The sequence below is a fragment of the Melanerpes formicivorus genome, unplaced genomic scaffold (assembly GCF_026170545.1).
Source record: "Melanerpes formicivorus ecotype bairdi unplaced genomic scaffold, bMelFor1.0.p_v2 SCAF_45, whole genome shotgun sequence".
NCBI classification, from domain to species: Eukaryota; Metazoa; Chordata; class Aves; order Piciformes; family Picidae; genus Melanerpes; species Melanerpes formicivorus.
The window spans coordinates 2528652-2539022 of NW_027142397.1; the positions used below are offsets into that span (position 1 = coordinate 2528652).

A 10371-nucleotide genomic window follows, 5' to 3' on the forward strand; every position below is an offset into this window, starting at 1 on the left:
GAATGGGGCTCCACTGCTGTCCCTGGGAAATGTCCCTGCCAGGGTGGATGCCACATCCGGAGCTGCCACCACGATGCCACCCCCCAGCTGCCACAGACACCCCCCCACCAGCACAGCTGGGCTTCCTGCCTCTGCCTCCACAGAGCAGCCAGCAGGTACCTGTGGCTTCATGTTTGATCACAAAAGCCAAGACAATGCTGCTGTGGTTGCTCTGCTCTGAGCTGGCTCTGGCAACACAGGGCTGGCAGCATGGCCAGGGCATGGCACTGTCCCCTTGGCTCCAGCCACTGTCACCGTGGCTCCCAGGGAGCTAAGGTCTGGGGTGACCTGGTGTGGATGGCCAAAGTGGGGGCTGAGGCGTGTAGGAGGAGTCCCTCCACCTGGGAAGGGTCTGATGGGGGTGGCTGGTGGAGGCAATGCCAGTCTCCCCACGCTGGGCACTGGAGAGGGGACAGTACAGGGGAGCAGAGCTCTCGGTGGGCTGGGACTGCCTGGGCAGCAGGTGGCAATCCCCTGCCCATCGCTGGCTCCTCACAACACATCTCCCAGCCTGTGGCACCTGGCTCTCCTGCCAAGGCTCAGCATCTTGCCCACCTTGGTGCCTGGGGACTGGCAGGGGCAGGGGGAGCAGGGACCCTCGGTGCCAGGGCTGGCAGGAAGCCATCGGGGGTTCGTCAGCAGCTCTTGCGGTTGTGCTCGAGCTGTGAACAGCTCCTCTAGAGTTTGCTCATGAGGCAGGAAACCAGGGCAAGAGGGGAGCCAGAGCGAGCAGTGGCAGCAGGGAGCTGGGCTCTGCTCCCCAGAGGGTCACCAAACTCTGCCCAGGGATGGAGAGGACGTGAGTGGGGACCACCACCTTCGCCCCTGCTGCTGGGCCATGGGAGTCTGAGAGCTGCTGCTCCCTTGCCTCGCTGCCACCAGGTAACAGGGACCTGGGGGTGGGAGGGTTTGCACCCACCAGGCTCTGGGAGCTGGGGACCATCTGGTTGCCTGTTGAGGGCGGGGGGATCCTCACTGTGCTTCCATCCCTCTGGGAGGGAGAGAAATGGGGGTTTGGGCTTATGCCGGTGGGGGATGTGAGTGCTGGTGCCCAGGTAAGGGATGGGGGGAGCAGGGTCGTGCTCCCTGTTCCTCTGTAGCTTCCCAGCTGGGGTGAAAGCAGCCAGCCCAATGCCCTCTGCCTGCCTGGGGAGCCTCCCTCTGAGCCACCCCTTTCCAGGGCAAAGTGAGCATTCTGTCCCCAGGGCCATGCCGTGGATGAGAGCGGCTTAGGGACAGGCAGCAGATTAGTGCTGGCCCATTGGGGTCCACTGCCCAGTTTGGGGGGGTCAGACACTGAGACACACCTGGCTCTGGTGCTGTCTTGGTGCAAACAACCCCCACAGTGATGGCAGCTTTGGGGCCATGGTCCTCCAGCTCTCTGCCAGGCTGCAGCAGGGCAGGGCTGACTGCCCAGCCGGGTCACAGCTGGCTTGGGGACATCCAGGGCACCCCAACGAGTCTTGAAAAGCAGTAGGGATGAGGTCAGCCCAGGCTTTAGCCCTCCTCACTCCCACCCACACGTGGGAAGGAGCCAAGCAGACCTGGGCAGAGCAGTGTGTGCAGAAGGGACAGCACAGAAGAGCTGGGGGTGGGGTGGTGGAGGGCCAGCCATGCTCCCAAGCAAAGCTGGGCAGAGGAACCTACAAGGTGGTGCAAGACCACTCGTGCACACCCATGCCCACACGCAGCCACCTTCCTAGGGCACAGGGCATGAGGCAGGGGCACCCACAGCTCCCTCCCCAGCAGCCTCTGCAGGAGAAATTCGGTTGCACAGATGCAGTGACAAAGGCCAACCTCAAACGCCCTCTGTCACCAGCAGGGCCCTGGTGCAGTGCAGGTGAAACAGCTGCTGGGTGGAAATTTCGCTGTGGCTTGAGTACAGAAGGCAAAAAAGACACAATAGCAGCACCTCCCACCCCACCCCTGCCTGGGGCAGGAAGGACAAAAAACACCTCCTGGCACTGCTTGCCTTTGCTAAAGGCTTTTGAAGGGCTGTGGCCAGGTTTGGGGCAGACGGAGCTTCTCCTCTGTGGGGCCAGGCTTGTGCTTGGGCATCACCAAAGCCTTGCCTGCTCCTCCTGCCAGCATCAGGGCACTGTGGTGTGGCCAAAGCCCTTTGGTGTTGGGTGCCAAAGTCTGTTTGCAAATAGGTGTCCCCAGAAGCTGAAGGCACCAGGGTGGGATCTCACATCTGAGTGCCCAAAGCAGCATTTCACAGCTTGGGAGGACCTTAGTCACCGTCAGCCCTCGGCTGCTGTGGTGGTGGGCACCCGGAGGTGGCACAGTGTCCCTGCTGTGGATGTCAGAACAGCTGAGCTCAGCTCTCTCTAAGGGCTCCTGGTCTGCAAAACCAGCCCTGGCAGCACAATCTGGGGGGGGTCTGGCTGGAAGTTGGCTGTGATGGCTGGGGCTGGTGGCACACTGGGGACTCCACACCCTCCACTGGGGACCTGCTGTGAGGATCTTCCTCCGGGCACCCATGGGGATACCCACTCAAACCAGGCACCCACTGTCATGCCCTCCTTGGCAGCACAGAGAGGTGAGTTCAAGTGTGTGCTTGTGACCCAGAGCCACAGGATGGCTCCTGGGTAGGAAACCAAGGAGAAGATGGTGCTGGCAGTGCCAGGGGCCAGCATGGCCCAGCAAAGCAGCTGCCACGGCTCAGCGGTGTGCCAGGGACCTGGCTCTCTGCAGGGCACGGTGAGAGCAGGGACCCTTGCAGCTGCTCTGAGGCTGCCACATAAGAGCTCCTGCTGCTTGATGTTTGCAGAGGTGGCTGCTGGCTTCGGGTGCTGGGGCAGAGACACCTGGGCTGGCTCTGGGCACCGCGGGGCTGCCAGCCCTGCGGAAACGGTGCTGCAACCCCCAGAGAGCCCCCAGAGCGGCTGGGCAGAGGCTGGAGAGGAGGGTTTGGAGGCTAAGTGTTGGTGGAGATAAATTCTGGTGGTGTAGGCGAGGAGGATTCTGCAGAAGAGGTTTTTCCAGGGCTGTTTCCACTTGAGGCAGCACCAGGGCTCCTGGCTCTGTGCCACGCTTGGCACGCAGGGGAAGCTGCGTGAGAGCTGCTGGGTGGGGGTTTCAGGACCCATAAGACACTCCTGGCATCACTCCCAGGCTGTCCCAATGTCCACACCACAGTGCCAGGGACCCTGGGCTGTAGCCCTGCACCAGCTTGGTGTCACCATGACCAGGGCTGATGGTTGAGGCTGGAGGATCGCTGATGTTTCGGGGTGAGCTGCCAAGAATGAGGGGCACCCAAGCAGGGAGGGGGTGGGCTTAAAGGGCATCCCTGATGCAGGAGAAGCAGGAGCACAGTGGTGGGGCTCAATGTGTGGTGAGGAGGCTAAGGAGAGCTTGGGGGAGAGGAGGAAATTGGAGGTGAGGCAGCATGGGTCGGGGAGCTCTCACATCCGCCTCTCACCCCAGGAGCTGCTTTCAGGGTCAGGGAGGTGCCTGCACCAGCCAAAGCTTGTTGCAGAGCCATGCAAGGGCACTTTAATTGCTGCTGGGCTACTAATAGAATCACAGAACCAAAGCATGGAGCTATTGAGGTTGGAAGAGACCTTTGAGATCACCAAGCCCAACCACTCTCCTAGAGCTCACAATCCCACTGCTGCTGCTGAGCCACCACCACTAAACCACAGCCCTCAGCACCTCCTGAAATACCTCCAGGGATGGTGACTCCACCTTTCCCTGGGCAGCCTGTTCCGAGGAGGTGGTGGAGTCATCATGATTCGACTGGGATCTAGGTGGAGAATGTAGGTATCAGGCCAAGTGCTGCAGGGTGGGAAGGAGCTGGTGAAAGAGGCAAGGCAAGTCCAGGCTGTGCTGGTGGGGAAGGGAAGCCTGAGGCTGGGGACTGATTGCCTTCAGTGCTTTTAATGACCCAAGCCAGAACTTTGGTCTGAGGAACAAACCTAACTTCTGTTAGGAGGAAATTGGGCTGGTGCCAGGGGGTCAGGGCACGTCCCCAGTTCAGCTGAGAACCTGGGGAGTGTGTAGGATGGGCAGCCAGACAGAAGGATGGATGGATGGATGGATACAGGGATGGGCACCCTAGGAGAGACAAGGCTTCCCTCCCCATGTCCCATCTCACTGCAGCCACCATGGGCTGCTGCTGCAGCTCAGACTACGATGAGGACTGGATCGAGAACATCGACATCTGTGAGCACTGCAATTACCCCATCGACCCCGACAGCAAGCGCCAGGTGAGGAGGGGGCGAGTGGCCCCCCCAACACCAGTGGCCAAACACCTCTGGTGGTGGCCATGGGATGGCCAAACCCAGCCCTGGGAAGGTGAAGGCTCATGGGGCTCCTTGTCCTCTCACAGAGGTTGATCCACAACGGCTCCGAGGTGCAAGACCCCTTGGTGTCCTACGAGGCCACGACTCCACCATGCTCCCCCCTGCAAGGTAAGGTCCAGCCGTGGCAGGGGGTGGCTGTGGACACCCCCTCGGTTGGCCACCGCCACCTTGCCCCTCCACTTGCCCTCCCAGATAAGCTGGTGGTGGCCCTGTACAACTATGAGCCCAAGCACGATGGGGACCTGGAGCTGCGGAAGGGAGAGAAGCTGCGAGTCCTGGAGGAGTGAGTGAGCGCCAATGGCACCACCCGGCACGACCCTGCAGCCCCCCAGCCCGCGGCCCCGTGCTGCTGGGGGGGCGGTCCATGTGGGGGCCTGGCAACTGAGGGGGGAGGTCTCACCTTGCTGTGCTCTTGCAGGAGTGGGGAGTGGTGGAAGGCGCAGTCCCTCACCACCGGCCAGGAGGGTTTGATCCCCTACAACTTCGTGGCCATGGTGAACAGCCTGGAGCCAGAGCCGTGAGTAGGGGCTGAGCAGGAACCAAGCCGCACTGGTGGCAGGGGGGAAGAGGCCAGGAGCGCCCCCCACAAAGCACCGGTGGCTGAAGGTGGCCTGAGCAACCTCCCCAGCCCTAACCCTGCCCTGTGCCCCCAGGTGGTTCTTCAAGAACATCAGCCGCAAGGATGCGGAGCGGCAGCTGCTGGCGTCGGGCAACACGCACGGCTCCTTCCTCATCCGGGAGAGCGAAACCTCCAAAGGTATCACCCTGCAGCCTCTGCCGCCGCCTCCCGCCGCAGCCCCTGGCAAAGGTGCTGGGGAGCACGGGAGGAGTGCGGGGTCCCCGCACCTACATGGTCTCTCCCCCGCCCCCCTCCTCCCCAGGCTCCTACTCGCTGTCCGTGAGGGACTTCGACCAGAACCAGGGCGAGACGGTGAAGCACTACAAGATCCGCAACATGGACAGCGGGGGGTACTACATCTCCCCCCGGGTCACCTTCAGCAGCTTGCATGAGCTGGTGGAGCATTACACACGTAGGTGCCACGGAGGAGCTGCTCCTGGAGGGGGACTGGATAGGGATGGGGATGGGATGAGCAGAACACACTGCTGGAGACACTCAAGGTCACATTTGAGAGGGCAACTTGATCTAGCTGGAGATGTCGGGTCCAGTGGGAGGTGTCCCTGCCCGTGGTGGTGGTGAGGGGCTGGAACTGGATCATCTTTAAGGTCCCTTCCAACCAAATCCATTCCATGATTCTGTATCCTTACTCACTGCAAGGGGTTGGATAAGATGACCTTTGAGGGTCCCTTCCAGCCTGATGTGTTCTAGGATTCTGCTCACACCCCAGCCAGGCTGTTAGCTTGTGGTGGGTGCCCGGTGCCCTCTGCCCATGCTGATGCTGGCACTCCCTGCCCCTGTGCCACAGGCAGCGCTGATGGACTCTGCACTCGCCTGGGCAAGCCCTGCCGGACCCAGAAGCCGCAGAAGCCCTGGTGGCAGGATGAGTGGGAGGTGCCACGGGAGTCACTGAAGCTGGTGGAGAAGTTGGGAGCAGGGCAGTTTGGAGAAGTGTGGATGGGTGAGCCTGGGTGAAAATGGGGGCTTTCCTCCTGAAAGAGGGCACTGGTGTGGGCACCATCAGATGGACCTTGTGGTGCCCTCAGTCAGGGTCTCTCATGGAGCAGCCAGCACAGCCCCAAGTGTGGGAGCTCAGCTTTTCACAAGGCTTTGGAAGAGAGGAGAAAACCAGCAGCTAGAGCAGCCCAGGAGCAGCTCTGGTTTACCCAGAGCAGTCCAAGCTTCCCCAGTTCTCCCACCCCTGCCACCCAGACCCCTGCAGCACTGCCTGGGCAGGCACCCAGCACCAGGATGGGTGCTGGTGCAGGTGTCATGTATGGGGGCTGCACTGTGTCCTCCTCCAGCTGGGCTCTGCTCACCGTGGGTCTGGCATGGGGCCCACAAGCACTGGACATGACCCTTGCTGTGGCTGTCCCTGTGACACTGGGAGCAGCTGGGGGCTTGGAGGTAGCATAGGGCCTCTGGTATGCTGCCACCCAGCCACGAAAGCATCTCCTGCTCCCTGGGTGAGTGGTGGGGAAGGTACTGACACTGCCTCACTCCCCTCCATCCTCCTTCTCAGTGGGGTCCCTGACTTCATTCCCCTGGGTGCTGGCTGTCCTGCAAAGTCCCCTCCAGGTACCCAGCAGGAGCCAGGCTTGGACAGCACTGTCCACACACACCCCCATCACCCCTCCTCTTCAAAGCCCATCAAGCAACAGCTTCCTTTCCTTCTGGTGGCTGAAAGCCACAGGCCAAAGCATCAGCCTGGTGGGTTTGGATGTGGTTACAGATCTTGCCCCAGGAGGTGACCATTGCTGAGCTGTGATTAGCCCCCAAGCCCTCTGGCCCCACTCCAACAGTCCTCCAGGGCACAAAGGTCCTCTGCCCATCTTCAGCCAACCTTTGCAATCTCCAACATCTCTTCCTTGTGCAGCTTTAGGTTGGGATGCTCCCTGAGTGGTCCCCATGCTTGCCTCTGTGACTGGCACCGCTATTGCCACACATCCACTGGCCATGCCCACCGGTGGGGGGGTCCCTCTGCCTCCTCACACTCTGCCCCATCCCTCTGCAGGTTATTACAATGGCCACACCAAGGTGGCTATCAAGAACCTGAAGCAGGGCAGCATGTCACCCAGTGCCTTCCTGGCGGAGGCCAACCTCATGAAGAACCTGCAGCACCCACGGCTGGTGCGGCTCTACGCCGTGGTGACGAAGGAGCCCATCTACATCATCACAGAGTACATGGAGAAGGGTGAGGGCACCCCACTTGCTGCCCACCATGGGTGGGGGTGGCTGGGAGCTGTGCAGAGCTGTGGTCTTTCAGCTCGTGGCTGCCCCCATCAGTGGCCAAGGGTTGGCTTTTGTTTATGGAGCTGCTTTTAGCTTCCTTCGCCTCGTTGTGCTCCGCTGCTCTTCCAGCGGCTGGGAGCTTGGGGGTCAGCCCTGGCAGGGGTAAAAGGGCCTTGCAGGCAAGGTGCTCTCCTGCCTGTCTGCTCTTACCTGCCCTTGTGGGGGCTGTGAGCTGCTCAGCTACACATTTGGTGCTGCAGCTGGGGACTGGTGACTCCACCACTGCAACACCCAGCCCCAGTAGATGCAGTGTGCCTGCCTGTGCAGAGACCTGCTGGCTTCATTGCAGGCAGCCTCGTGGACTTCCTCAAGACCTCAGAAGGAGTCAAGCTCAGCATCCACAAACTTCTGGACATGGCTGCACAGGCGAGTGGGGACGGAGCTGTGGAGCTGCTGGTGGAGAGAGCTCTGCCAGAGCTGGAGCTGGCTCTGCCCAGCTTGGGCTGCTGGCTGTTGGAATCATAGAATGGGTTGGGAGGGACCTTAAAGATCACCTGGTCCTAACCCCTCTGCCATGGGCAGGGACACCTCCCACCAGCCCAGGTTGCTCAAGGCCTCGTCCAAGCTGGCCTGGAACACCTCCAAGGAGGAAGCATCCACAACCTCCCTGGGCAACCTGTGCCAGTGTCTCCCCACCCTCACTGCCACGAATTTCTTCCTAATCTCCAGTCTAATTGCAATTAACTGCCAACTGCAGATTGCTGAAGGCATGGCCTTCATCGAGGCCAAGAACTACATCCACCGGGACCTGAGGGCTGCCAACATCCTGGTGTCAGATGCCCTCTGCTGCAAAATCGCCGACTTCGGCCTGGCTCGGCTCATCGAGGACAACGAGTACACAGCTCGCGAGGGTGTGTGGCCCTGGCCCCCTCTGCCTCGGCCCCCCGGGCCCCCCCACTGAGCCCCACTCTCGGGGTGCACACAGCTCAGTGCCAAGGGAGAAGGGAACCTCCCTGCATCCCTGCTTGGGGGTCCCTGCAGTACCCCAGGAGCTGCAGGATGGTGTGAAGCCCTGCGAGAGGGGAGCAGGTTGAGGGTGCAGAAGTCTCTCCCCCCCCCCTTTTCCACCCCGCTCTCCCCCCACCACCCTTTTCCACCCCGCTCTCCCCCCCCCCCCCTTTTCCACCCCGCTCTCCCCCCACCACCCTTTTCCACCCCGCTCTCCCCCCCCACCCTTTTCCATCCCGCTCTCCCCTCCAGCCAGAGGGGGCTGCAGGACGCCGCCTGTGCCCCCAGCCCCGTGTTCGGTGGGGTCACAGCCCTATCTAGTGGCTCCCGGAGGAACAGGCGTGCTGCCCGCCGCGGGGGTGCCAGCCTACCCCGGGGGCTCTGTAGCCTGCCAAATAGCGGAGGGCAAGGGGGGGCTGGCTGCCACCAGCCCCAGCTCCAGGCGCGCAGCAGGGACAGAGGCTGACTCAGGGCTGTCACATCAGGTTAAACTCAAGGGACACTTCCAGCTCGGCTGCAGCGTTTTATTTCCTCCTCTCCCCTGCTGCTTTTCAGGGGCTAAATTCCCCATTAAGTGGACGGCGCCGGAGGCCATTAATTATGGAACGTTCACCATCAAGTCGGATGTCTGGTCCTTCGGCATCCTGCTCACAGAGATTGTCACCTACGGCCGGATCCCCTATCCAGGTCAGGCTTTCCCGGCGGCTGGCAGGCTGGCAGCGGGGCTGGCTGGCAGCGGGGCTGGCACCCGGCGGGGCTGGCACGGGCGGCTGGCGCAGGCGCAGAGCTGCGGCTGTGTGCATGCAGCGCCGCACGCACACCGCTGCCGCCAGCCCCTCCTGGCTCCCGACCCGGCCAGCCCTGCCGTGGCTTCCACCGCTGCCACACACACACACGTGTCCTGCCACCGCCCGAAAGCCACCAAGAGCTTTTCAGAGGCAGGGTGCACAGATTGCATCGGGTTGGAAGGGACCCTCAAAGAGCATCTTGTCCAACTCCCCCCCGCCCCCGCCCCGAGGTCAGCAGGGACACCTCCAACTAGAGTGGGCTGCCCAGGGTTGCATCCATTCCGATCTTGAGTGGCTCCAGGGGTGAGGTTCAACCACATCTCTGGGCAACCTCTTCCAGTGTTTCACCATTCTCGTTGTGAAGGACTTTTAATGTCCAACCTAAATTTGCCCTGCTTCAGTTTCAAACCATTGCACCTCATCCTATCACTCCAAGCCCTTCTGAACAGCCCCCTCCCCAGCACTCCTGTAGCCCCTTTAGGTACTGGAAGGCTGCTCTAAGGTTTCTCTGGAAAGTTCTCTTCACTGGGCTGAACGACCCTAACTCTCTCAGCCTGTGTTTGGAGGAGAGCTGCTCCAGCAGATCTATGTCTCTGCCATGCTGAGGGTCCCATAGCTGGAGACAAAGACAGAACTCCAAGTGAGGTCTCCCTAGAGCAGAGTGGCAGAATCTCCCCTCTCCATCTGCTGGCTGCTGGGGAGCAGGAAGCTTTCCCATGGGATTTGGAAAGGCAGGGTGCTGTGTGTGCTGTCCTCGCGGTGCCAGCTCAGCGCTGTGTGTGTTGCCCTTGCAGGGATGACCAACCCTGAGGTGATCCAGAAGCTGGAGCGTGGTTACCGCATGCCGCAGCCGGACAACTGCCCAGGGGAGCTGTATGAACTGATGAGGCAGTGCTGGAAGGAGAGGCCTGAGGAACGTCCCACCTTTGAGTACATGAAGAGTGTGCTGGAGGACTTCTTCACCGCCACCGAGGGCCAGTACCAGCAGCAACCGTGAGGACTCCAGCAGCAGCTGGGACACCCTTGTGTCGGGGTGCCCGTGGGTGCTCCCCCTGCGTCAGGTCCCCACAGACTCCATACATGTTGCCCCGAGGCACATTGGCAGACCCGGACCTGGGCAGTAAAGACTTGAAGCGCTTCAGATCTTTGGAGCAGAGGATTTCACTCCCTCCAGAAGCTGATGGATGGCGAAAGCCAACAAGTGACTCCAAACAGCAGAGGGCTGGCATGCACTGGGGGCTCTGGTGGAGCTGTGTGGGGCTCAGCAGGTGCCCACCACACTGATCTTGGTTGGGAGCAAATCCAGCTGCCATTCTCCCCAGTCTCCCCTGTGGCTGGGGTTTGCTTCCTGCATCACCCTGGTGACAGCACCTGTCCCCCT

General features: G+C 61.4%; 1 protein-coding gene across 3 annotated transcripts; it reads left to right on the plus strand.

Moving 5' to 3' along the window:
• The first annotated feature begins 486 nt into the window (after positions 1-486).
• LCK (LCK proto-oncogene, Src family tyrosine kinase) lies at positions 487-10131 on the plus strand. Of its 3 annotated transcripts, none has more exons than XM_068159266.1 (12): positions 487-921; positions 4144-4250; positions 4373-4629; positions 4765-4863; positions 5000-5103; positions 5228-5377; positions 5771-5923; positions 6977-7156; positions 7544-7620; positions 7952-8105; positions 8758-8889; positions 9785-10131. In XM_068159266.1, the coding sequence occupies exons 2-12, from the start codon at positions 4149-4151 to the stop codon at positions 9985-9987; spliced, it is 1611 nt and encodes a 536-aa protein (XP_068015367.1). In that variant the 5' UTR covers positions 487-921; positions 4144-4148; the 3' UTR covers positions 9988-10131. The 3 variants fall into 3 exon arrangements, with proteins under 3 accessions (XP_068015367.1, XP_068015369.1, XP_068015366.1); XM_068159268.1 differs by lacking the exon at positions 487-921 and having other exon boundaries at positions 2845-4250; positions 4373-4454; positions 4539-4629; XM_068159265.1 differs by lacking the exon at positions 487-921 and having other exon boundaries at positions 2845-4250.
• Positions 10132-10371: the final 240 nt, after the last annotated feature.

What these genes read in the sequence shown, in the direction of transcription:
- LCK (XM_068159265.1), top strand. Translation starts at nt 4,074, where the DNA reads ATGGATGGATACAGGGATGGGCACCCTAGGAGAGACAAGGCTTCCCTC. An exon ending in CACAGAGTACATGGAGAAGG is followed by an intron (nt 7,157 to 7,543) that starts GTGAGGGCACCC and finishes GCTTCATTGCAG; the next exon opens with GCAGCCTCGTGGACTTCCTC. An exon ending in CGAGTACACAGCTCGCGAGG is followed by an intron (nt 8,106 to 8,757) that starts GTGTGTGGCCCT and finishes GCTGCTTTTCAG; the next exon opens with GGGCTAAATTCCCCATTAAG.